The 27,047-nt window shown below is 42.5% G+C and overlaps 2 protein-coding genes across 2 annotated transcripts; one reads left to right on the top strand and one right to left on the bottom strand.

Annotated features, from left to right (window-relative positions):
- Positions 1-10,528: 10,528 nt before the first annotated feature.
- On the bottom strand, positions 10,529-18,319 carry LOC142568155 (uncharacterized). Its single transcript, XM_075678229.1, has 2 exons — positions 17,031-18,319; positions 10,529-14,758 (listed from the first exon to the last, which is right to left on the bottom strand). The coding sequence occupies exons 1-2, from the start codon at positions 17,364-17,366 to the stop codon at positions 14,723-14,725; spliced, it is 372 nt and encodes a 123-aa protein (XP_075534344.1). The 5' UTR covers positions 17,367-18,319; the 3' UTR covers positions 10,529-14,722.
- Positions 18,320-19,863: 1,544 nt separating this feature from the next.
- Positions 19,864-27,047, top strand: LOC142568172 (uncharacterized). The gene is made up of 3 exons (XM_075678233.1): positions 19,864-20,640; positions 26,535-26,620; positions 26,931-27,047. Exons 1-3 carry the CDS (start codon positions 20,427-20,429, stop codon positions 27,045-27,047), a joined length of 417 nt encoding a protein of 138 aa, XP_075534348.1. The 5' UTR covers positions 19,864-20,426.

The following is a 27,047-nucleotide window of genomic DNA, read 5'->3' as shown; positions in this document are numbered from 1 at the left end:
GCACCACACCACCTCGAGCGTCGGAGCGCACGTCTCGCCTTGAGCTCTGTGTGCTACAAACACGAGTGGTGCACGCAAGGTAACATTTAAGACATCACTACCAAATGCCATCAATGAACACAAACAGCAAAGAAAGCTTAGCTTAAATAATTTTCACAGTGTGTGGGGTCTGCATATTTTTTACATCCTGTCTGCTTGCCGCATTGTTCATTTATTTAAAGCATGTACAAGAGCAGTCGCGTCCCTGCTCCAAAGTGCATTATTGCATGGTACTTTTTTTCCGATTTTGTGCACTTTCTTCGGTCCTGAAAAAATAACTACAGCAGATATCTTCATAAAAATAAAGCAGTTAAATATTTCTTAATAAGCCGTAAGCATTAAAGCTGCTCAAAAGGGTAGTCTACTGAAGTGATTGCATTTGAGTGCTGCAGACCTAGTTTGTTTCGTTCTTTCTCTTTTAAAGCCTCGGCACAAGTTAGCTGAAACACCCTGTATATTGTACTGCATATTGTACAAACACCCTCACTATGAGGAACAGTTATGTTCTTATCCTTGAGGGCTCATATGTAGCAATTCTCATATGTAGCAATGGGATTTGTTCGCGATGCTAATAACTTGATCACCTGTTTTGGCTACTGTGGCCACGAGAAATTTAGACACCTAACCGCACCAAAATCCAGCTATTATGAAAACACGGAATTTCGATCAAAAAAGTCCATTTGCCGCTGTGGCGGTTTGAAGGAAGGCGATAGAATAAACTAAACATTGTAGAAAAGGAAGTAAACAGTCTGCGCAATCGCTCTATCGCGTTGTTTGACAAAGAAATGGACGGAAAAATATGCTTAAAGTGATAAAACATATATTAACACAGGAATGTTCAATTGTATAAATTACACTTCACCGCTACAGAGTAGCGAAGTTGTCCTGAAAAGCGCGACCAATATTTCCAACCGTCCAACAAGGGGTGAAGTGCGTACAGTATGTACCACAACGCTTGCGTTGTTCCCCGCAGTAATGCGATTCTGTAATGGAAAGACAACTACGACGAACGGCCTGCATTTCTACCGCAGCGAGCAGCGACAAAAAGTAAAACATTTTCAACCGAGTCATAAATAAGCCAAGCGTGTTCGGGACGGTATGAAACGGCATGCCGCTGGAAAAAGGGAGTCCGTACCTCGGGGTTAAAAATCCGTAGACACGGCATGGGCTTCAGCGTAGCCGTCAATTTGCGGTTAAGCAAGCGACGCTTTTGCATATTCTGCTCCGAATTAGCATCTTCTAGGCAGTGAGGGAGCACCTTGAAAACCAGCACGACGGGGGCCACACATCCTTGAAGTTGAACGATCAAGGCCTAAAATTAAAAAAAAAAGCCATCAGCGCCTCATGTTTAGAATTTTTTTTTATTTCAGTAGAGTTACGTTGATGTCGCATATTTCATGTGGATCCACGTTGTTTTCAAGGTCGTTTCCGCCAACTTAAAGGACGGCGAAATCGACGCTCTCGGAGCGCATCGTGGAGACCACTCTCGCCAGCCGCACTTCATTGTAGCCGGCAACACTGAATGTGCAGGTTTTAATAGACTCAATTAGGCGCAGACACGACCTATTTAAGAATTTAACGTGACTGTCGCCGACAATGACACCGCGCAAGGACGGCGTGACTGAATACGACCCGCGAGGGGTAACAAGACCACGTGAATGTCTACCTAGGTGAGCTGTCAGAAACCACAGGGATTTAGCAGCAGCACCAAGCAACGTCTTTTTCTAGGCGTACAAGTACCTATCTGGGGGCAGGGAGTACACCACTGGTCCCTCCATATATCCGGTTTGACTCCACACCGTGTTGAGCCGCCATGCGGGGAGGCGCTTCCGCCGAGCGTGCAACGAGACGTTCATTTGAGGGATCCCCAGTCGTTTGTGCGCAGACCCGAGTAAGAGCGGCCGCGAGAGATAAAATCAGGGGGCGTTCGCTCCATTATATGACCGTAGCGAAAAAAAACAGAACAAGAGGGAACCCTCAGCGAAAACTGGCAACAGGAAATACGTCACGCTGTAGTATTAACGCCGACCGTTTCCTGCCGCGAGCATAGAAAAAAATAATGTGAAATGAGATTAACAGAAATCGTTTCATTTTTTAAATTCTTTCTCGGCCAAAGCCAATATATCTGCGTATAAACGACATTAAACTTTGCGGCTTACTTCCATTGCCTAGCGACAGGCGAATCGGCGAATCACGGTCCAGGTGCATGCGTCGTTCGTCAGTCACACCGCCGAAGCGAGAGGGACCGGCCGCGCATCTGAACGTTGCCCTGTTCGGCCACCCGTCTGCCTGTCTTTCTATTTTTGGATTTAGCCTCTTTTGGCGGGCTCCCGGCGAATTGTTGCATTCCTTCTGAACTTCTACATGACACAACAGCACTATTGGACTACGGCAAGGTGAGAAATTTTATTCGGCAGTCTGCGATTCATTTCAAGCAATTAGGCTTATAGCACGGCACCTAGGCTAGACTTGTGACGCTGTTAACGAAAAGCAGTGCGGCCGTCGGGGCGCAGGTTTTTGAATTAATGAATCGTACTTGGAGATGTTTGCGACACTTTTTATGAGCCCCAATATTGTTTAACTTATTTCGGTAGTTTTTGGACCCGCTATTCGCACAGGGTGCTGTGACGCAGTTTCGCGTGCACCGACATTTACTGCGAAAAAGTTTTGGCGTTTTTGTTGACCACCAACATTATTGTAACTAATTTCCGTACTTTTTTGCGGTACTTCTCAAGCGCAGTGTGTGCGCCTGGCGCTGTGACGTGGACAGCGAAAAGCAGCTTGGACATGGCGTGAAGTTTCCCGTGTACTGAATCTTACTGGGAGAAGTTCGTGACAATTTTTATGGCCCCGCAACAACTTAAACCTTCTTTCGGTGCTCACGCTTGTCGAAAACGCAACGAACGATTGCCACGAGTGATAACACGGGAGTGTGCTGCTTGCGCCGGCAGAACATGCAAAAGATAACGCAAAGGAGCTCAAACGCCAGGAACTAGTAACTCAAAATTCTGTCTTGTGAACGGCAGCAGCGCATTTGTTTTGAGTGCAAGTAGAAGGAATTCTGCGAGCGTCCAGCATGGTCTGGTTGAGAGCCTGTGTTGTGGGCACCTCTGTGTATTCGTAGCGTACTATCTCGTTAGTTGTAGGGAAGTTCTGGAAACGTGCAGCAGCCTGTGTATTCGTGCTATTAACGTGCAAGAAATAAGGCCCAGGAAGAGGGGAATGCGTGGAAATAAGATGTTTACGTGGTATGCACGGTAATGTTTGGGATCAGACGGGTACTTTATACGCCGTCCCTTATAAAAATGAACGTTAACATTCTTTAGAACTCCTACCAACTTTCTATTTACTTTATTGACAGTCTATTAACATTTACATTCTAGTAACATTTGTTCATACAAAGTCAAAAGACTTCCTTCTTACTTTTGTATAAAGAATATTTTGAATACACAGTTAACAGACTTTCTTCTTACTTTTGTATAAAGAATGTTTTAAATACACTGTTAAAAGACTTCCTTCTTACTTTTGTATAAAGAATATTTTCAATACACTGTTAACACTTTCTTCTTACTTTTGTATAACACCCGCCGTGGTTGCTCAGTGGCTATGGTGTTGGGCTGCTGAGCACGAGGTCGCGGGATCGAATCCCGGCCACGGCGGCCGCATTTCGATGGGGGCGAAATGCGAAAACACCCGTGTGCTTAGATTTAGGCGCACGTTAAAGAACCCCAGGTGGTCAAAATTTCCGGAGTCCTCCACTACGGCGTGCCTCATAATCAGAAAGTGGTTTTGGCACGTAAAACCCCAAATATTATTATATTATTACTTTTGTATAAAGAATGTTTTAAATACACCGTTAAAAGACTTCCTTCTTACTTTTGTATAAAGAATATTTTCAATACACTGTTAACAGACTTTCTTCTTACTTTTGTATAAAGAATGTTTTAAATACACCGTTAAAAGACTTCCTTCTTACTTTTGTATAAAGAATATTTTCAATACACCGTTAACAGACTTTCTTCTTACTTTTGTGTAAAGAATGTTTTAAATACACCGTTAAAAGACTTCCGTCTTACTTTTGTATAAAGAATATTTTAAACACACTGTTAACACACTTTGTTTTTACTGGTTGTGTAAAGAATGTTTTGAATACACCGTTAACAGACTCCCTTCTTACTTTTGTATAGAGAGAAAGTCTGATACACCGTTAAGACTTCCTTCTTACTTATTTGTAAAGAATATTTTAAATACACCATCAACATACATTCTTCTAACTTTTGTCTAAATAACATTTGTAATACTCCATCAAATGACTTGTTACTTTTGTGTGAAGAATGGTTTACTATACACCGTCAAAAGAGTTTGTTTTTTTCTGAAGGACATATTCAGTATCGTGAACAGCTCATACTGTTTCCCCAAAAAAGTTTAGAATGGAAATTACAGTTCATTTGATAGTATATAGGATATTTTATAAATTTTGCTAGCACACTTAATGATGATATATAACCTAATGAATCAAGCTCTTTAGCTTAAATCACACTTCACAGTAATGAAAGGTTTACAATTAAAAGTTTCACATAAAATATTCACATGTCAATACCACATCGTGCACAACCTGTTTATAAACAATGTTTAGAGGATCATCTGACCGTATGGACATGCATGTACGATCGAAGATTGAGCCAACTAATAAAATTAAAGCTGCGTCGCATATCTACTCAGCATAAACTCAACTATACTCGCCTGCTGTCACACAGTGGCTATAAAAATGGCTCGTAACGTTGTATGCAATCGAGCTCGAGGTCGCAGGTTCGATGGCGACCGCATTTTGTGATGGGGGCAATCGAAATGCAACAAAAGAGTTGCTTTGGTGCACCTTAAAGAACCCCAGGTATAGTCGCAATTAATCTCTGCAACAAACTTTCCAAGGGCTGAATTTATCCATAAAATTTGGCGACACCAACTTTATTCAGATTTTATGTTGATCATTTTAAATGAATATATTTTTGCATTTCTTAAGAGCATTACACTAAATGTAAGCTTATCCAACGCTTTGATGTGCATAACAATTATTCTGTAAAATTGTCCTGGTTATATGCATATGTACCTTTCAGTCGACCATTCTAGAGTAATTGGCTCATGATCACCAGCAGCAGCGGCCGAATTCTGCTGCATTTTTGACATTTGTACAGCAACATAAACGCAGCCCTATGTTATGCTGAAACTTAATTGGCTTTCTATTTCTCCCCCTTCATTTAAACATCTACCATCTACTCACGGGCAGCACGGCCACAGTTGGAATATACAACCTGTGCAGCGACAGCTTCCGACTACCGAGCAAAGGCACCCCGCAGGGTTCGGTCATATCGCCGTTGCTTTCCAACGTCGCAGTGATCAAACTACCCAGCCTCTTCGACGTAATACCAGACGTAAGAAACGCTTTCTATGCAGATGATATCACGCTATGCACAAGGGCCTCAAACACTTAAGCACAAGAAACACACCTACAGAAGCAGTAGATACCATCGAGAGCTACTTGCACAAATGCGGCCTCCACTGTGCTCCCGAGAAGTCGGAACACCTCATCCTCAAGTCAAGAACGAGATGCAGACCACCCAGCTACGATGAACCAGATCCCAACGTCATCCTCAATGGAACGCCCATTCCAAAAGTGGAAACCATACGAATTCTCTGGCTACACATACACAAAGATGAGTCTGGAGCGGCCACCCTCCCGCAACTACAGCGAACGCTATCACAGCTCACACATCTCATCAGGAAAGTTCCAAGCCATAGAAGCAGACTGAAAGAACAAGACACGCTATGCGTGATGCAAGCACCCCTTACCAGTCGAATAACATACCTCACGCCCTACCTCACGCTGAAAAATGCGGAGGTAGAAAAAATTAACATTCAAATACGCAAATTAAGCCATCACAATAGCCCTGGGCCTACCATCTACAGCTTCGACTACGAGACTTCTCAAGATGGGAGTACACAACACCTGGAAAGAACTAGCTGAAGCTCATAAAGCCAGTCAATTAGAATGACTGAAGCTCATGCCCACCGAAAGATGAGTGCTGCAATGGTTGAGCTACAGGGAAACCTTTATAGCTGCCACGGACCGAAAAGAAAGAATTCCTTCAAACCTCTGCGAATCCCTATGCATAGTGCCGATTCCACACAACATGCACCCCACGTACTACAAGGAAAGATGACAAGCCAGAGTGGATGCTTTACGGAAAAGACAAGGGCAAGATCTGGATGCCAGATACACCGACGCAGCCAAATACCCACAAAGAAACGCTTACGCCCCGAGTGTCATAGATTCTCAAGGCAGAGAGCTAGCGTCTGCAACAGTCAGTGCACAAAACCCTGAGACTGCAGAAGAGATGGTGATCGCCCTGCCACGAACTACCGCATCCATGGACGCAGCTGTCGTCTTCTCCGATTCTGAAGCAGCTGTCGGGAACTATGCCAAGGGTCACATGTCGACAGAAGCACTGAAGATATTGAAACACCGCAGCACTCCGATCCCCTACACCTGCGTGACATGGATTCCTGGGCACGAGGGGCACGAGGCAACACCTGCTGGGCCAACCCTTCCTACTCTCGAGACGCCCAGTCTGCGTCAGTGGGGGCAGAAACCGTACCCATCACCTACACAGGGATCCTTCATCACAGGCTGGAACGCAGGGTGAACTCACCACGTTACCCAAAGCTCAACAAAGAAGAAAACACTACACTCAGAAGACTACACAGTAATACTTACACCCCCGGAATCCTCATGTATAGACTATACCCAACGCTACAAGGATACCACTGCCCAATGTGCAGCATACCGGACACCTTAGCGCACCTGATCCTCGAATGTCCATGGCATCTAGACAGACACATTGCCTTCACCGAAAGACTGTTGTAACACCAGAGAAGAAAGCAAAGACCTCATAGAAACGTGGGAGGTCAAGCTCGTCTCCGAGGCCCTGGAACGACAATGCCTTGTCGCCAGGGCCAAGGAGGCAGCGAAGGACAGAGGGTTCCTGGAATGAAACCTCTCACCTAGAGTAGAACCGGGGCTTACCCCAGGATACCGTTTCAAAAACAAATGTTTATTCCTCCTCCTCCTCCTCCTCCATTCCTGTTTACACCCATTTTACAGCTTTAGTTATAGTTGGCTAGCTGCGAAGTGCACACACCTGTTCATGTTACTTAAGTTTCTAGACGACTGGTGCACTAGCAGTTAGTTGTATGCCATGCTAATTAAAGCTGCTTTATTGGCTGCAAATGTCTTCGGCAACAGTGTGGCATAGCAGTGAAGTATTAATCACATCATATGGTGCGCTGTGTACCATATACACAGGAAACAATCGCGGAACAATGGCAAGCTTGAAAACAACTGTACAAGCTTGTGAAAGACCTGCTGTGCATTCGTCATATTCTTTAACATTAGCAGATAAAAAGCACCTCAATGCTTTTCAATAATGGTCTCTAAATAGCACTGCTGTGTGTATAGTATTCAATTTCAGAGCATTGACGATATTACTTAGGAGAATGAAAGTACTAGAATGTCTTTACATTGCATCGAAAATTGAGACTACATAAAAAAAGTATGAGAAATGCTTAATTGCTTCTCACCCAATTTTAAAATTGCACCACTTTAGAAGCACAAATTCCTAAAGGAAATGTAAGAAAACTTTGTAGAAAAGGCAACTTCAGTTTCTAAATTGAGCCAATATAAAAACATTTACATAAAGCAAGTAGCCTTTATCTTTAAAATACATATGAACACGGGTTACTAAATGGATATAGAGAATCGCTGATGTCAGTAAACTTGATAGGTACTTGGTGAAATATGCCACGGATGGTCACCCAAATTTTCGCAAAGGTTTAAAACACCCTGTAAAAATTCATTACGTTTGTGTAGATATTCCTAACCCTTTTTCTTCAATCAGGTAAAGATGGAACTAATTTAATACCTTTCATAGGACAGAATTCAAGGTGCTGTATGTCATTTGATATACGACAGAATGATCTCGTCTGGTGCAAATGCTCTACATAGTTACCACTTTTCTAATTAGTTCCGAGTAAGATTCATTTACACGGACCTTTTCCGCCAATGAAAATGGTGAAGAATAATGCATATGTGCAGTTTTTGTTTCTTCTTTTTAGCAAGGTTCTCAGACACATATTATCCCCCAGGTCCCAAGCCGTTCCAGTAGGCTGACATATCAGATACATTAAAACTACTAAGGCTATGCATAGGACAAAGAAAAGCAAATATGTGTTCACAGATGCTTCCGTTTATTGATGCACTTTTTGCTGAGTATAAACTTTCAATACCCTTCCATAAAGAACCAGTTTGAAGCAGCTTTTGCACTTTTGAATATGGTCTATATACCTCTAAATAAATTCTGTGTGCAGTCAAATTTGCCCACCATAGTCCACTGTAGTTCAAAAACCTTGTGTAGACAAATTCCAAGAGGCATGAATCAGATATATTTATTTTTTTCAAACAATATTGCCTCCTGAAGCTAGGGAAAGTATTAAGGCATAAAAGTATAGATGACGTAAGGAGCCAATAATATATTGAGACATTCAATAACACATCAGGCAAAGGTATAGGTATAAATGCAAAGGAATGATTGCAGTGAATGCAAATCCACAGAAAAGAATTCACAATGATTTTGCAATATACAACACAACTTAAATATAAGAAAACATTTAAAAGTTTACAACAGAAAGAAGTTTTTTATGTTTCCATAATGCAAATCATAATGCAGTTTTCGGCCGCATAATTTTCTTTGTTACAATGTAGGCAGCGTTTTGCACCTTTCACTAAGTTACAGAAATATGAACACACAAGCAGAAGCACTCAGGATGCCTCATCTAAGAATAATTGACTTGAAATATGCAGAATGTGCCAGTAGGGACCTGCCTAATACAATGGAGGACCGGAGCATGGCCGGAGGACCGGAGGGCCGGAGCATATTTGTAATATCAATGTAGGAGAACAGAAGCTAAAAAAAAGGAAATGGAGAAAATACACGTAAGTTACATATAAATTACAAACATTGCATACGTAAAGCATGAAAGTTTACGAACATTACAGAAATAAATTGGACGCAATGGTCTTGACCATAGCATGGCTGCTTATTAAAAAATGTACTCAAGATCTATGGCATATAAAACATCAATACACATTGACCAAACATTGTACAAATACGAGGCACTACACAATAGTCACAGGACAAAGTATCATCAAAGTATGCACAAAATACAGAATTCCTGTCAGAAATACACTTGTCTGCCAAGATCAACCAGAGCTTGCCAAACGAGGGCCCTTATGGAAATCACAGGGGCGCTAGACTAAAAGCTGCTACTGAACAACCAAAATTACTTATGTTTCTCTCTCTTTCTCAGCGTCACCAACTTTAAGAACATATAGAATTTGGCACCTATATAAAGAATTGTAAACTAACAATTCTTGTAATAGACGGGGGCTGCAAATGGTGCTTTTAACTCTGTGGTTGGCTTTCATGGCAGCCTTCTACTGATGCCTCTGCTGCTCTACATTACGCACACTACAGTAGTCATCTTGTTGCCTCATTTGGCATATAACTGCAGTAGTATTTTTCACTGGACAGATGATAGTTTGAGAAGTAGTGGTTTGCCATTCAGGCACTGCTCACTCAGAAGAAAATTGTCACAACACAGAAATGTTCAGTTAATGGGACCAAATCAATCTGTGACACATTGCTCTTGCACTCTATAAAATGCATTGGTATCTATACACTGGGCAAAAAAACACAAAACATAACACAGAACTGTTTTCCTCACACATCATCTGACTACCTGCTTAAACTCAAGTGAAACCAACACTGTAAGAAAAAGCAATACTCAAAACCGAATTATAAAACAGTGGCTTGCTTAAATTGCTATGTACAGTTGACACAAAGTAACCCACTGATTTTCTTCCTAACCACATAACACTCAGCTTTTCACCAAAGATACCAGAGGTCCATAATATCTTTTGCTTTTGAACACTGCCGAGATATACTTTTACTTCTGTATCATCGGTCACAGAACAGTGCCAAAAACACTGAAATCTTGACAGGGAAAGGTGCAACGTGAAGTTGAACATTTTTTTGCGATTATCTCACTTCACAAACAATAAAAAGTTAAAACATCTCATTTTGAGAAGGCATAGCAATACACTTGATATGCTAACCTGTATCCCAAGGACTCGCCGTGGTTGCTCAGTGGCTATGGTGTTGGGCTGCTGAGCACGAGGTCGCGGGATCGAATCCCGGCCACGGCGGCCGCATTTCGATGGGGGCGAAATGCAAAAACACCCGTGTGCTTAGATTTAGGTGCACGTTAAAGAACCCCAGGTGGTCAAAATTTCCGGAGTCCTCCACTACGGCGTGCCTCATAATCAGAAAGTGGTTTTGGCACGTAAAACCCCAAATATTATTATTATTATTGTATCCCAAGGAACTCTTAAATATACCAAATTATGCACAATCATGAACAAAAGCCTGGAGAAAGGGCTTCCTTGCAGTGTAGGCTTGCAGCCTGAAATTTAGTTGCATGACATGCAGATGTGTTTGATTGTGCGGTATATGGAGTTGCTGCTGTGATTGTTGTGTGGCCCAGTTTGTGCGAGTACTGCACAGCGCTGGATGATTTCACACGCTGCTGTATCGGCTAATTACTGCAAACGAAGGATGCTGGTTGGCTCCGCAAAGAGGGGACACAGGAGACACCACATGAAAAGAAATGCGGCTTAGTGGTTTCGTTGTAGAAGAGTTGCCAAATGCGCACCCTTGCTTGGAACAAAAGGGAAGACGCTTCGAGCTGAATGGGAAGCGTTAGGGGAGACTGGCGTGAAGAGGAGGGGGTGAGTTTGAAGTCATCGCTATAGATGCCCCCGGGCTTTTCAGATGTCACGATGACATTCTCGGCCACTACTGTGGTTTGTTTGTGGGCCTCGCCGCAAGACGGGGAAACATAGTGACGGAAATAAGGCGATGCGACACACAGCCACCCAGTTTCAGTGTCACTGTTTGAAATCTGTGCTCGCCTTTAAAGAATGCCTTCAGAAAACAATGTTTTTACCACTACCGAGAAGGCTGCAAGTGATGGGTGCATTTGTGTGTGATTGGCATCGGGTCACAATTACGGTGTTCAGGACATTCAAGCAACCTGGCCCACAGCTGCAAGGAATGACCGAGTTTTCTGTGCAGGCAGGGCAGCCCACTGTGAGGCACACATATCATCAATAGCCATGGCTTCGTGGGAACATTCTTGCAGCCAGCATGATGGCTTCTTACAGGTGTTGAGCCCATGGGCTGGTGCATAGACAATGGGGAGCGACACTAGCAATTTATGGTTACAAGTGCAAGCACGAGCCTGGCTTCTGGTGCTGTAGGACATCAAGGCCAAGTGAGGCACACATATCAATAGCTGTGGCCTTGTGGGAACATTCTCATGGCCAGCATAGCAACTCCTTACAGATATTAAGCCCTCAGGTTGGTGCATAGACAAAGGGGAACGATACAGGTAATTCATGGCTACAAGTACAAGAACGAGCCTGGCCTCCGGTGACAAAGGACATCAAGGGCAATACGAAGGGTCTAACGTAGGGAAGAGTGAAAAGACGTGTATTTTGGGAACCTATCTCCTTGCATGTTGTAGATTGTGTTGTCATTTTGACCAATGCCATGTCCGTCCCAAAACTTCGGTGCTAGTGGTTGCAGTGGTGTGAACTCCCCATGTGTGATAGTCTGGTTTGTGACTCTGCAAAAGGGTCATGTTTGGGTTGCATGAGGAAGAGCAGAGGTTTGGGCATGGACCCAGAAAGGTACCTTGGCGTTTGAATAAAGTGTCTCTTTACTGGACAATGGTTCTTCCTTTGCACTGCCACCGTGTACTCGAGTCATCGAGGGATGCCGACTTCGGACCTTAGACACCTTCCCTCCTTAACTAGTGTTAAAGCTAGCACAGGATGACGGGGAAAGAAATTAACCATCTCCTTGTATTCAGGGGTCGAGCTTCCGAAGCTACTTCTGTATCAAACTAGTCACTACTGTACTTAGAGAATTAAATTACAGTTGAATTTTTTTCATTATATCTGACTTCAACGATCATTGCTCAATTATATGCTGAGCTGTAGCAATATTCAAATAAGTTCATCAACTATACAAGAACCTGTGCACACCTTTTTTAACACTGGACTGTTTGACGTCTTCAATTACGCAATCCAGTTTTTGTTCTGCACATTACTGTTATCTGGAATCTTTGCTAGTCACACAAGAACAACCACTGCTAGTAACGCCCACAAGTCTAATGACTTGCTGCACTGAAGCTACTTAGAGCAGTATGTCAGGACGTCTCAACAAATATGGGAATTTTCATATGAACGAAAAGTGATGAAAATTGATGTCAGTGTGACCTTGACAGTGATATAAGCAGGTATGTTAGGAATGTCAAGAGACCACTTTGAAGTAGCAATGGCTTATGAAAACACATTGCTCGAGAATCTGGGCAAGTTAATCTTCCCAGTAATCACCTATTCTTAATTTGATTCTAACATACACTCTTCATGTATTACAGACAAGATTGTCGTGCCAGCAGAACGCATAACAATACACTTTTTGACATCAGAAGCTCGTACAGAGGCATGTTCACTTCTTTCTTCCACACTGACAAAAGGAACAGTGTTGCTGTCACCAATGCTAGCTAAAAAAACATTCCTCACAAGCAATTTCTTCACTTTAAAGAGTACATGGTCACTATTGCTGCAAGATGGGCTTGCACAGCTAGTGAGGATTTCAATTATATGCCCAAAGACACTGTCATTTGCCACAATGTAAGAGTTTCTTCTTCTCGACTTATCCATAGCAGCTACACAATAGGTGAAAGCACCCACTGTAGCCTTTCTGTATTTCCTTCTGGTGCCTTCCTGAATTCCTTTTCCATAAAGTAATATGTTTCCAACTTGAACACACGTCTTTCTTAGTTTGTAGCCTTTCAACAAGGACTTGACAAAAGACTTCAAGTCTTTGTTCTGCCAATACATAGTTGAAGACAAAACCTGCGGCAGACTCTGCAAAATACAGAACTTCTCAATGATTTGTAAATGGGCAAATCTTGTCCCATTCACAAAACGCACAAGCTTGCCATTCATAGACTCAAAGGGGTAGGCCGAGAAGCTCCAAAGTGGTCCCCACTGCCTGACATTGTCCACCATATTAACAAGGATATGGGAATTATAGGTCATACACTCCTTCCCATAAATTTCTTCATACTCTGTCAGGAACTCTATTAGAAGTTCTTTGACCTTTGGAATTTTGTCCATTGGAACAGTAGACTGCAAACAAAAATGCATAATGCCAACGAACTTGGTCCAGTTTCCGTAACAATTACTTGGAAGGAAGTCTTTCAATACAAATGGAGAATAATAAAGTAACCAGTCTCTCCACTGAGATGCGTTCCAGAATTTCATTTCTGTGAGTGACCGTGGCAAGCGATTCATCTCCCAAACTGGAGTTAGTTGCTTCAGCCTTTCATCAATTTGGGGGAGGTAACGCCGGAGGCTACAGCCAGTGCCCCTTTTATTGTTGAACCACATAAATGCTGTAGTCCTCACAAAGCCATTGCACACTGCATGCATGTAGTCGACAACAAATGATGTAGAAAAGCTAAAAAATGCCATAAAAGAAAGAATACTTGGACCTTTAATGCCTCGGCAAGGTTCCCCCGTCCTCTGTGCCCTTTGAGCATAACGCAAGAAGCTCCCATCTGTTCTTAATTTTGCTGCAGGTTCTTGCATTGCAAAAACCCTTGTGTGCCCTCTACCCTTTTCCACAACTTCACCAGTGTGCTCGCACCAAGCACAGCCATAAGCACCATTAAACTGGGTCATGTTCATAAGCATGCAGCGTGCAACTGTGTCCACACTGCATGGTCCGGGGTAGACTCGGCATGTCTTATTTAATGAACATCCTTCATCAAACCAAGAAATTCCTTCTGAAGAAAGCCGATTCATTGTCTGCGTAAAAGGCCTCAGAAAGGTGTTCATTCTTGGTTTCTTTGCCCCAAACCACAACCCATACAACAACAGCTTGTTCACTCTCTCTTTGTATGGAAGTTCATTTACTTGTAGAAGAAGAGGCCACACACTGTGTCCTGAAGACTCAAACAGTGGAACACCGTCAGTGTTCCAGGTTACTGATATGTCATCTTCTGTCATAGGTAATTTGTTGTATGAGGCACTCTGAGTAATGTCACTGACATCATACTGAACACCACCCCGGTGACGAGATATTTTTCCACTTAACAGCAACTCTTTAACCTGACTGTCGATGTCTACAGTTAGAAAAAAGGAGCCTGACCCTAAAATGTCTTCAACCTTGTGCATGAGCGAGCACTTGGAGCACTGTACTTCAGCTGCTGCACATGGAAGAGCAGTGATATACTCTAAGCACTCAGAGCAATATGCATGAGTCACACGCTCACACTCATACAAGGAGGAGAAGCTCTTAAAAAACAAGAACTTAGTCTTTGGAAAAAGGGTGCCTTCAGGCATATGCGCATCAATCAACTGAAGAAGGCTTTCCGTAGCTTCCTTGGAAGAATGATGCCGCAGGCTGTGTGCCATCACCATGACAAGACTTTGGCTTCATGAGAGCTTTGCATCCTGGTACAAGGGCTCTTCCTGAAAAAGATTAGTGCAATGATAAGAATCCGTGGTTACATGTAGACTGAGTATATGACATTTGCCCAGTTGCAGGCCGCAAGAATCTTAACAGTACCGTAGAAACATGCTAATCAGTGTATGAAGGCAGAAGTACTAAGGTGAAGTGGCTTTCTTATTCCGAAGTTTCTATCTTTACTAACACGGTAAAGATTATTGAAAAAACGCACTGTGTTCTAATGACAAATTATTACGAGAGGAATCTCGCTCTGATGAACTTTTCAAGCATGCATAAAACAGACTTCTTTAGTCCATAATAGGCAACCAACGAACTAATTTCAATGAAACTGTCAGACTTAAAGAAAGGTTATGCTACTCACAGCCTTCAAACTTGACGCCCTCATAGATGTTACAATATTAAAAATACCCAAGGTTTAAAGCAGCACTGGCATGCCTTCTTTTTTCATTCAACGAATATCCTGAACCTCAGAAACGCTGGCAAGCCTTAAGGCATGCTAAGTAAATTACTATAGCAGCTTTTCTATGAATCAGTTTTGATTTCGTTTACAAGGAACTGTATTCAGGGTCTGTACTGAAAGTAAGAAGACAAGTTGTGGTGTTGCACACACGTGCACTTAATTATAAATCTGGTGGTGGGGGAAGGTGAACATTTAGCTTCGCAATGCCATGAGCTCAGTAAGGCAACAATGGAGCCAACCTTGCAACAACATTCTGCATGATTAAAGCAGCATACGGCAATGAATTTTTTCCCTTTGGGACGATTGTAATGCAAGTTGCTACATTTTTATCTTGACCCCTTAACTTCTGATGGCACTGTACCTCGTCATCCGGTGCTGATGACCAGTTTAACTCATCATGCCTTTCCAGTTTTTGTAGATGCGTATATGTGCCGTGTCCTGCAATTCTGACAGAAATAATACCGAATCACTTTGTGTATTTTTTTCTATATGACCAGTAAAAATGAAATAGGTATTCCTCACATTGTATATTTTACTAAAAATTTGTGCTAAGTATGCATGCCTAAAAACAAAATCTGCACTTTTTTTATTTCTCATGGCAGTGAAGGCGCTAATCCTCACTTGCTGTAAGCGCAGGCTCATGGAATACACAACAAAATGAAAACCACATCTTATTCATGTACTTTCTACTTACAGTGGTGTTTTCGCAAACAGGACAGCGTAAATACTGCCACAGAGCATGTGTCCTTCTATACGAAGAAGGACCAACTTGAAAGCACCAGACGAAGCTTGCACTGGAAATGTTTCAGGGCTCTTGCTCGTGCAGCATTAAGAATTCAGAAAGCTTTACTTATGTATTACAGAATTTTAAAAGCCGATTTCTGCAAGGCAGTAACAATGAAGATGAGTTCATGCATAAGTAATGCTGATCTTAGTAATTTTACCCTTGCAATGTGCGTGAATATGGAACACAGAATGGAAGTGGCAGCATGAGAGAGGAATTGCCTGTGTACATATAAGTGTTGTTAGATGACAAACTGCCTAGTGATGGGCATAGAATTCTTCGGCGCTTAAAGACCATGCAAATAAATAAAAAAAAATAAATGCCTGTGTTTTACAAGCCAAAACCCCAATATATTTATGAAGGATGCCGTAGTGGGGCACTCCAGAATAATTTTGACCAACTGGAGTTCGTCAACGTGCACCCAACGCATAGTAGATGGGAGACAAGGAACACAAGCGCACTGTAGACGGATGGTTCACGTATGTTGGCACATACCTACAAAAATTTATCAGCAGCGGCGTAGTGACGGCACAGAGGAACCTGAAAAGGTTCTGTGATGTGCAGCGTAACCACCGTGGTATCTTATTGGTTATGGCATTGCACTGCTAAGCTCGAGATCGCGGCTCCGATACCGGCCGCGGCGGCCGCACTTCAGTGGAGGCGAAATGCAAAAAACGCTCGCGTATTTATATTTATGTGAACGTCAAACTAGAACCTGGGGCTGCCAAAATTATTCCGGATACCCTCAATGCGGCGTGCCTCGTCATATTGCGATTTTAGCCCGTGCATTTTCCTCCCTTTACATTAGTAGCGCAAACGGGCCACATAGACGACAGGGAAGACGAACACACGGCGATGCATTCCTTGTTTTCCGTGCACTTCACATAATGAAACACTAATAAGCCCATCAGTCTGCTTTAAGAAACGGCGACACACAGACCATCGCTGATACAAAACCAACATTCCAAATATCCACCTCAATGTCCCAAGAAGGTCGCCAAAGTAAAACGGCCTGCTGTAATAAACTTACCAGTTCACTAGCTGAAACCTCGCCGGCCCTTGGCTCGCAGTCGTCGTCGTCGTCACTCGAGGTGTAGCTGCCGTCTGAACTTTGATTTGTAAAGTTATCCGAGTCGGAGTGCAGGCTACATATCTCATTGTCGTCTCCGCTGGGAAGCTCAGCCATCGTTGTGTCGGTATCGCTTTCGGAATCCGAATGAAGTACGTTGCTGCCACTGTCGCATGAACTAGGAACAGCCAAAGAATTACTTTTTGCTGCCACGATCTTTTGTCGATGTAGTGTCCGTAGCGGAACATCGCAGGTGGCATCGTACAGGTAATGCTTGTACCTTTTCCTTTTTGGCATCTTTCAGCATAAATAGAACACAGCAGCGATTGATTAACTTAGATTGCTTAGAAAGAGCGGAAATTGTTGACCAAATCACCAAAATCACTGCGTCCCACAAGGAACGCTACGCAAGTAACTCCACGCTTGGCTTGGTCGTAATTGGCTGCGACAGATTTTCGTTCTAGTCATTTTAGGGCGAAAAAAAAATTAGGAACATAGTTTCAAAACTGCACGGCGCTAGATTAGCTCACTTCCTCATGAATGTGCCTCCCACTTTTTGCTTATTTGTTGGTGATCTTATCTGGCAGAACAGAAATAAAACTAAGGTGGAAAAGCAGCGGCTCTAGTTTTGATGTACCTCTCTCCCTCTGTCTCCCTCCCTCACTCCCTTCTTTGGGAAGCCTACTTTGAGGCTTATTGGGGCACTGTGTATAGGGGTTTATTCAAATAAAAGCGGAGATACCCTCCTCATGCAGAAAGCGCAGTAATGAGATGGTGAACTTGACAACGTCGGAATCTTTAACAGCCGTTGTTCTTTTCTTGTGATTGCTGCGCGTTCATTGTTAGTCTTCAGAAAATGCCCATGTGCTAATAAGTGTTGATTGTTCACTATGTAACTCTTATTAGTGTTTGTCTTTTATTGTTCTTTCGTCGTAACTGCACGACAATGATTTGTACCAAAGTAACTTAAATTTAATGTACCCACTCCTGCCTTGGCGGCCAGAAGGTTGCTGGCAGCATTGAATGAATGAATATAAATAAATAAATGTCTTACTGGGCACTTGATCACGAACAACGCGCATGCCAAACTGTGAGCGCATAGCCTGCTGGAGGTTGAGCCGCTAGGTAGTCCTAAGTTGTTGTTTTGAGGCAAGCACTACCTAGATCGAATGGGGATTGTTACTCTCGTTATTCTAACAGTCGGGCAGAAAGTGGAGTGTTCAAAATATGAGTTTGGGGGGAAGGCGATATTTTTGTGCGCCACAAAGCAGGCTGGTCTTGTTCTCTAAAGAAATTAAATTGTATAATCGAGTAAGACATTTTTGCAAATGAACTAACTGCTTAATTAGAGCATGTATTGCAATTTGCGAATTGAAGCTTGTGGAGCTCACAAGTGAAATTCACTTGGAACGAAAATCTGGGAATGACGTCAATTTTTACACATATTCGTTCATAAAGTGTGCAGCGACGTGTTCCTTTGGCTGGCTCAGCCGCGGGCCTCATTCGCGCCAGGCATGGGTTCGTTCACTGATGGGCCCATGGTCAGGTCTTCATTGAGCGTTCTGTGCGATGTTAATTAGGTGACAAATTGGTAAAACTGGTTACTTCAACAAACAAACAAGAAGCGGTTGCAGTTTTAGTCATTTTTTATTTCTACAAAAATAAGCTTTGCCTTACAAAAAGCCGCTTGATACGATCTGACTGCTACTGCTCTCGATATTGCATTATAATTTATTTCGATTGCAATATTTTACGGCTTTTTATTGAAATATATCGGCGATTGCTTTAATGGTCACTGCAGTATACTGCATGGACCTTGACCTTAACTTCAGTCACAATGCTCTTATTATTGGGCCTTATCTATTCATAAAAAGCGCACTTCATCGTGGGCTCGGTAGGGTCGGCGCGGCGGCTCAAACATCATATAATTCCTCACTATATATATATATATATATATATATATATATATATATATATATATATATATATATATATATATATATATATATATATATAGTGTGTGTGTGTGTCTCAAAAGGAATGATGATGTCTTAACTTGAGCTGGCAAGCTTAACTGTACCGATCAATACACTACACTAAAAAGCAAAGTCATCTAACAGTGAACATCACGCTAATCTAATCCTTATGACCACTTTAGGAAGCACCGTACATATCTGCTCATAGCGATCGTCTTATGCACATATTTGTAGAAAATATGTAGGAGGACTAACAATTTACGCGATATTTCGCTAGCGCTGCACAAACCACGTTGCCAGGTCTGCATGAACATGCTAACTAAACGTAGAAAGCATACAGTACCGCCTCTTAACTCCTCTCAAAATAAAGAAAACTGCACATGTGACACTGCTAATATGGTCAACCTCAAGTCACTGCCTCTATATCAAAAATTTCTGAATTCAGTGGTACCTTCTGTGTAACTGCATAAGGCCTACCGCAGATTTTTTTTTGGTACATGTGCGATATACGTTTTGACCATACTTTTCTTCCCACGATTGACCATTATGATAACCGCTGATGATACTTTTTAATGCGTGTGTATATATATATATATATATATATATATATATATATATATATATATATATATATATATGTATATATATATGTATATCGAGAGAGAGAGAGAGAGAGAGAGAATTTGCAAAGTGTTGTAGCTATTGCAACATTGTGTGCATGTATGTGCGGTGCCCATGTGTTTTGATGACTGATTTGTGCATTTCTTATCAATGATTAAGCCTTGATTACTTTTTTTTTGTACATCAGCGCTTCAATGTATTGACGAATACCTTACTTTATTTCTTATTGAAACTATGAATTCTCAGTGTCTGAGTTTGTCGTGTCTAATGGATATAATAAAATGTTACACGGCTGTTTGTAGCTGTATTCCGTGTATAGAACGCACGTGGTCAAACCCAGCTGTGAGCGCCGTCTGCTTCTGGCCTTTTAGCTTCCTGGAAACAGAAACTGAGTTGCGCGTGCGCGCGCACTGAAATTGTATTTACTCGTTCTTAAGCCTACTTGATTTGAACGAAATTAACTTTTCATTAACTTTGATTCACGTATTCATGCTTTCAATCGCTCAATGTTATGTTTACAATATGGCAACCTTGACGTCACTTTTGGCGCCTGTAGTACGTGAAAGCATGGCCTTTGAGATTTGCAGTGTTACTAAATGTGAACACTGTTGCTTAAAGTGAAAAACAGTTGCTTGAAGTGAAAAATTCAACCGATCCGATCCTATCCAATGCAATTTTGCTATTTATACGAGACGCGCGCGCTAGTTCGGCGCTTGCTATCCTACGCGCGCAGTGCATCCAGTCCTGTCATTGGTCCCGCATGCTACAGAGTAATACTATGGACCACGTTTTGGTAAAGTGGGTCGCAGAAAACAAATGGGATGTGTATCCCATTAAAAACGTAGCGGACGCGGCTGTAGGAATGAGTTTACTAGAAGAACCAGCCGCTGCTGTCGAAAGGCTCCAAGGGTCCGCCGTGGACATTGTGTGGGAGGAAGGCAAGCCAGCGGCACCAGCGTTAGTGTTAGCAGTGGGTGAGTACGACAGCTTCTTTGTTTTTGTTGTTGGTTCGAAATGGCTGCACCTTGTGCTGTACATATTTCACATGTTAGCTACGCGTGGGCGCTTGGCCAGAGATATCCGCGGATATCCGCGCTTTTTATTGGCACACTGGCGCTATCAGTGAGATCCGAGTATCTGCTCGTAATGTCGCTGATAACATCAGTGTGCCGGTGGAGTAAAAGTCGCGTATGCTCTCTACGGCCACGCGCATGGTATCTCAGGCCTGTACGTATCACCCATGTTCGAGCCCCCGAGTGCAATACGCGCCTATTGTTGTCACTGGACCCTAGGCGTGGGGGAATGCGGTGTTCCTTGCGGCACGTGTCGATGCTGAACGCAATCCAGCAGGAAGTTCAGAACTGATTGTGCTCTAAAGCATATTATCGCGTTTTGTCGTCAATCCAACGCATGTCCAATAATATGCCCCTTGTTCTACCTCTGTTAATCGCTTAAGCCTCCATTTTCATGTGAAGTTCTCTTGTTACAATGAAATGTCTGCGTACCATTGTTACTGAATTGCACGAATTCGTTAAATTCAGAACCAAGACTGCCTCTGTTTCTATAAACCGGCGCATTTGACTTGTTCTTAGAGAAACAGACTAGCACAAAGGTTTTTCTTAGAATTACGAACCAATTATCCCATCAACAAGTTTTCATTAACTTGTTCTCCATTTGAGTTATCACTTGTTACCAAGTGCCAACCTTCCTGGCAGCACGACCTGATCAGCCTAACTGGAGTACCGAGAGAGTCTACCTTTTCTATAACTATGATATCGATAATAGAAGGCCACATATTTATGAAACATTGGTCAGCTAAACTACCTATGCTGCAGCTACCCTAATTGAATATTCAGCAGCAGTAATAGGGAAGATTTGTAATTTATACAGCTCCTTGCGACTGCCTTTCTTTTTTTAATGCGAAGTAATTTTTTGCCTAGTCGCATCGGAGCAAGGACGTCACAATGTATCCATAATATGTTGGCTGATCCTGGAGACAGTGCAACTCGAAAAGCCGCAGGACATGGTGCGAACAAGCACCAGATATAGTGCGAATTAAAGCAGCCTGATTGGCTAGTAACGGACATAGTGCAAACACTGGATATAATGCCAATTAAAATGGCCGGATTGGCCATTACCGGGCAGAGTTGAGTAGTGCGAATTAAAGCAGGCTACAGTGGCAGGTAATGCACGTGACTGAAGACTTGAGCTCCAACAGCAACACGCTCTCGTCATGCTGTCATTTCATTGCCTGTATGACATTGTTATTATTGTTTTGTTGTCATGTCATTGTCATCTTTCTGCCATTTTTCACTCTGTTGCTGCCACTGCATTGTCGCATGCGATGCTCTCCTCGTAATCTTGCCATTGGCGACATTGTGTAGTCGCATCGTCGTGACATCATCAGTTTGTCGTAGCGATTGCACTGTCGTCAACCCATTGTCTTCACATCTTTGTTCCCACACTCGTTGTCATACCATGGTTGTCACACCATGGTTGCCACACCATGGTTATCATAACAGAGGCCCATTCGATTCACCTGCACCACTGCACCACTGCACCACTGCACCACTTCCCGGTGGTTCACTAGAAGTTCAGAAATTGTGCAGCTCAATTTATTCGGTGCAGACACAGCACGATATTTGAAACGAATGTCAAGGTGCAGACGTGGTGCAAGTGCCTTGCTTTTGCCGACTAATGTGCACGGAGTGCGTAAGTTTGAGAATTCCTGAAAACTGCTAGTATGATTGGCTTCTGCTATGCAAGTACACCTGCGCTTCGATCGACTCTGCAGATGCACGTAAACAGGGTTTTGACGGCGCTTGCGCATGTGTGCTGTTTTGTCTGCTGCACTGCTATTTTGCGCCTGTACGTTTGCACCAAGTTGGCACTAACAGTAGAGAGGATGTGGCAAAATTGTGGAACAGCCTGCACCTTTCCTGCACCTTTTGAAACAAACGGCATGGCTCAGAGTGCCATTGCAGCACCGCTGAAACAAATGGCAATGTGCAGCTCGTGAACTGGTTCAGGTGGTGCAAGCGAATTCAACGTACCTCAGCATTGTCATTTCAGCGTCATCATGTTGTCATCATACTATTTCCACCATAATATTGTCCTGACTCTCTTCATACATTTGCATCGTCTATAGCTTTCAGAAACGCTTCATATGACATAATCAATAAAGGTGGCTTCTGCATTAATCTTCTTTTTGACAATACTGTTGTGTATCCGGAATAGCTACCATGTGCCTCTGTTTTCTTGTTCTAGTGCACTGAAAAGCTGAATGTAACTCAAAAGCTGCATGTAGTTCTCAACACCTGTCTCTTGTCCTTAGTGAATTCTGTGTATTTGCAGTAAAGCAGTAGGCAGACTGGAATGTTCATTAAGCACATAGCCAAGTTTGTTTGTGCTGTGCCTAAAGTACATTTAGCCTTCAGGATATGCAGGGTGTTTCAACAAACACTTTAAATTATTTTTAAAGTTGCCTGTGGCAGGTATCACAATTCTAGTTCGTGAGCTGTTCTACTCGAAGTGGCAGACAATACTTGCATAAAAAATGGAGATGCACCACCGTCTAATTAGTAAAAATCCACTAAGTTTTGGACTACTTACATTATGGCCCATATTGCAATTTACAAATTATAGCCGTCGAGTTTGCAACGTGGATCCACTTGGAACGAATTTTCAAGATGATACCAGTTCCGAGATATGAATTCCCGAGCTTTGCGGAGAAATGCATTGGCATTCCAGCTAATTTTTCAACAAAACGTAGTTTCATGCACTGAAGCACAACTGGAATGCCAATGCATTTCTCTGCAAAGTTTGGGAATTTATATCTCGAAACTGGTGTCACCCTGAGAATTCGTTCCAAGTGGATCCATCTTGCCAAGTCCACTGCTAGAATTTGTAAATTGCAATACGGGTCATAATTGGCCAAAATTAATTTGTGAATTCGTGTTAATTAATCAATCTTGCATTTTAATTTTTTGTGCAAGTAGTTCCCGCCGCTTCGAGTAGACCGGCTCATAAACTAGAATTGAGCTATCTGCCACAGGCAACCTTTAAAAAATTTTGAAATTGTTTGCTCAAACGCCCTGTAAACACAATGCAGTGTGACAGTACGAGGACACAGAAGAATTTTGACACGCACAGCACCAACATGCTTTAGCCAGTTTCAGAATATAGCTAATTACATTAGGCATGCAAAGAGACACAGTACACCACTGAGTTTAATCTTTTTGTAGTTCTGTTGCCACATTTGAGGTTTTTTTTTCTTCTTTTCATGTATCCTTTTGTAAGATGTTACAGTGTGAACATTTCTTAAGGCTAGCTGTGCGACATTGCAAGTACTTGCAGCACGAGCAGAGAAAGACGGAATAGTAAAGAGCAGAGTAAGAGAAAGGAGACCGCTCTCCATCTTGTCTCATTCCATATGCTGTCTTCATAAGCATGTGCTGCACGTTCTTGCCGCATGCAAGATATGTGAGAACAGGTTTTCACTGGGAATGCGGTTTTCACATACTGGTTGGTTGGAGCAATTTGTCATTATTTCGCACCTCTGGAACAGTTGTACTCTATTTCATATAATAGCAGGCAATGCTGCAAAGGCATTTTCTCACTCAGCACTCGAAGGCAAAATGTTTGCCAATTTAATGCAACGTCACATGTCCCGAGTTTTAGGTTACAAAATACGATATATTTACATAGAAGGCATTACCGATACGAGCCATGGAGAAAGGAAAGCATAGGAGAGGTCCCGGCTAGCCTGGATCAGTTGAGTGTGTGGCGGAAGTCACCTGTTTTTCGCAAAAGAGCACTGGGACTGGTGTGCCAAACATGAACGTTGCCATAGCAACCGCACTCCTGAAGCTGTTGCTGCTGTTTTGGCCTCTTACGAAAGAGGTTTTTCAGCCTTTGTCTCTCTTGCAGTACATTCTGTTTGTGAGACAAGCTGATCTTGGAGTGTGTGTAAGCTTGAAACTAATAGATCTGTCAGCCAGCCAGCAACACACACACTCAAGTAATCACGGTGTACGTCTTCGTCATGTTCTTTCACATTCCACAGAAAAACACAGCAACACGTCGGCTTCACTAAAGCTGTTACAGAAGTTTCATAGCCTTTGTTCTGACGCACTTCAGCAGCACACACTTCCAGCGGCTCATAGCAATGCAAATTAAAAGCTCACACCTATCTGCTTCGGCAAGCTGATTAGAGGCACAAAGGGAGATGGCGCACCAACGTGGCTGCACTTCAGGCTTCAAAAATGTGATGTCAGGGCCTCTCCTATTTTGTTTCTTTCCTCCATGATGTGAACCTATCTATTATCATCGAATGAGCAGAATGGCATGTTCCTGCTACCACTGGCCACAGTGCACCACTTGCATTTATGACCAATCTCTTTTTATGCCGCATAGTCGAAGTACAAAGGAGCATGAATAACACATTATTTGATGTAACCAGATGTAGGTGCACTATATGACACAGTTATTCAGTTGAAAGCTTGCAGATTAAAATATAACTGCGCTTTGAAAGTGCAGAGTGATGACAGTGCTACCAGTGTTGTTTTCGTAGCATAGCCTGCAAAATATGAAATGTGGAATAGTTCCAATGTAGTGTACTGATTGATGTATTAAGGGTTCCTGCTTTTGAACATATTAGATCATAGCTGCTCCCGAAATTAATGCAGGTTTGGCATGCACTTTATGTTAATACATGTCAGTGATGGTGCTCTTGATAAATAGGGCGTTCAAGCAAGTTGATGCTTTTTGCATGCCAAGATTTGCAGCTTTGTGATAGCACCAAAATTAGTCTGGCAATCATTGATAACGTGGTCAATAAATTAAGTGTACTACATGAAGCGCAAGTTTCTGTGGAAGCCAACCTGGCTAGGGTGAAACATTGTAAAGGGTAAAAAGTAGATGCTGCACTATCTTCCAGTAAGACTAAAGCTGAAAAAAAAACATATTGGCTTCTCATGGTAGCCTTGTTCAATAGACAAAACTTTCTCAAGTGACTGGGGAAGGCATGTTATTGCTAGAGAACAAGGATCTCACAGCACACATCGAATACAACTGATAGCGAACTCATCTCCGTTTCTGCTTGCTGCCTGCATTACCTGTTCAGGCCTACTTAAGAAAATATTTGAGGATATTTGTTCCTATAATTATGAACAAGGCTCCTATGATAGGGTGAAACCTTCCTTTTCATTAAAATATGGTTCAGCTTTATTGATTGGTGTAGCATCCTCATTACATTGTATTGCAGAATTTGATCAATATTAAGGACATATCTTGTAAAAGTTCTGGAACTACCTCTAATTCTCCACATTCTTTCACAAATTCTTCTCAGATTGTTAACAAATCCACTTATGAAGTAGTTTTATATGCCTCCATTTGTGCCAGTGAAGCGTAGCTTGTTGAAAAAGTTGTTCATGATGTCAACATGTATCTTCCGATGCAGAGCTTTGATCAGTCAGTGCCGATCCTTGTGAGAATTTCCAAACTGTTGTGCGGTCCTTTAGGTTCCTGTGAGCTTATTGAAGTACACAGGTGGAATTCCATTCGGCTCACATTAGTCATTGCCACACACATTTAAGCATTTGCGCATTGCAACTTCATAGAATGTTGTCGTAGTCAACTGAGCAACTGGTGCTACAGCTGCGAGCCGTGTGAGTGTTGCGATATATCCAGCAGTGGCAGAGGTGCAAAAAGGGTGCTAGATGTAGTGAAAAGTGCCTATTAGAGGTTGACAGGCATAAAAACCTAGCGCTGTACTTGTCCTGCTGCTGTCACTTAGTGGCTGTTAGCACAGCACAGTTGCAGTAGTGCTCCTTACATAGTGTACTTATGTTGATGGGCACCTTTGCAGGAAAGCTAAGCACCCTAGAGAAGAAACGTGCCAAGATGGCAGCCTTTGCTGCGTCCGACGACTCAGCGTTTGGAAGCGAGGCAGTGGTAAGTATTACTTTTATTGCTTGCACAATATGCAAAACATGAGTCGTTTGAAAGGGAGCAAAGTGCTGTTTGGGTTCTGTAATATCCTGTTGGTATGCTCACATTGAAGCTTGCATAGTGCCCAGTGAATGAAATGAAATATTACTTCGTGCATAAATCTACTGGTTTACAGGCAGAGTCTTACGGGATAATGAAGATAATTATTTGAGCATGTTAGCAAGTTTCCTGTAAAATACTGAATGAACAGCCACTCTTATCAAAATTTAGGAATTTAAGTTGAATGCCTTGTTACTACTACTAATGCTTGCAGGAACCGAGGTGCAACTGTGGCATCAAAATATCCTCACTGGAGGATAAAATTAAGGAGCTGCAAGAAGAAAAAGAGACTTATCTTGGAGCTTCAACAAGCGCGGGACTGCCTTGGTAA

This window comes from Dermacentor variabilis, unplaced genomic scaffold (genome assembly GCF_050947875.1).
Source record: "Dermacentor variabilis isolate Ectoservices unplaced genomic scaffold, ASM5094787v1 scaffold_17, whole genome shotgun sequence".
NCBI lineage: Eukaryota > Metazoa > Arthropoda > Arachnida > Ixodida > Ixodidae > Dermacentor > Dermacentor variabilis.
Note: the sequence above shows the minus strand (reverse complement) of the source record. Positions and strands in the feature narration are given on the sequence as shown.

Excerpts from the sequence above, each read along its gene's own strand:
- LOC142568155 (XM_075678229.1), bottom strand. The coding sequence starts at position 17,366 with ATGCCAAAAAGGAAAAGGTACAAGCATTACCTGTACGATGCCACCTGC. Across the intron at positions 14,759-17,030 it reads AGGTTTCAGCTAGTGAACTG|GAAGAGCCCTTGTACCAGGA; the intron begins GTAAGTTTATTA and ends AATCTTTTTCAG.
- LOC142568172 (XM_075678233.1), top strand. The coding sequence starts at position 20,427 with ATGCTACAGAGTAATACTATGGACCACGTTTTGGTAAAGTGGGTCGCA. Across the intron at positions 20,641-26,534 it reads AGCGTTAGTGTTAGCAGTGG|GAAAGCTAAGCACCCTAGAG; the intron begins GTGAGTACGACA and ends GCACCTTTGCAG. Across the intron at positions 26,621-26,930 it reads CGTTTGGAAGCGAGGCAGTG|GAACCGAGGTGCAACTGTGG; the intron begins GTAAGTATTACT and ends TAATGCTTGCAG.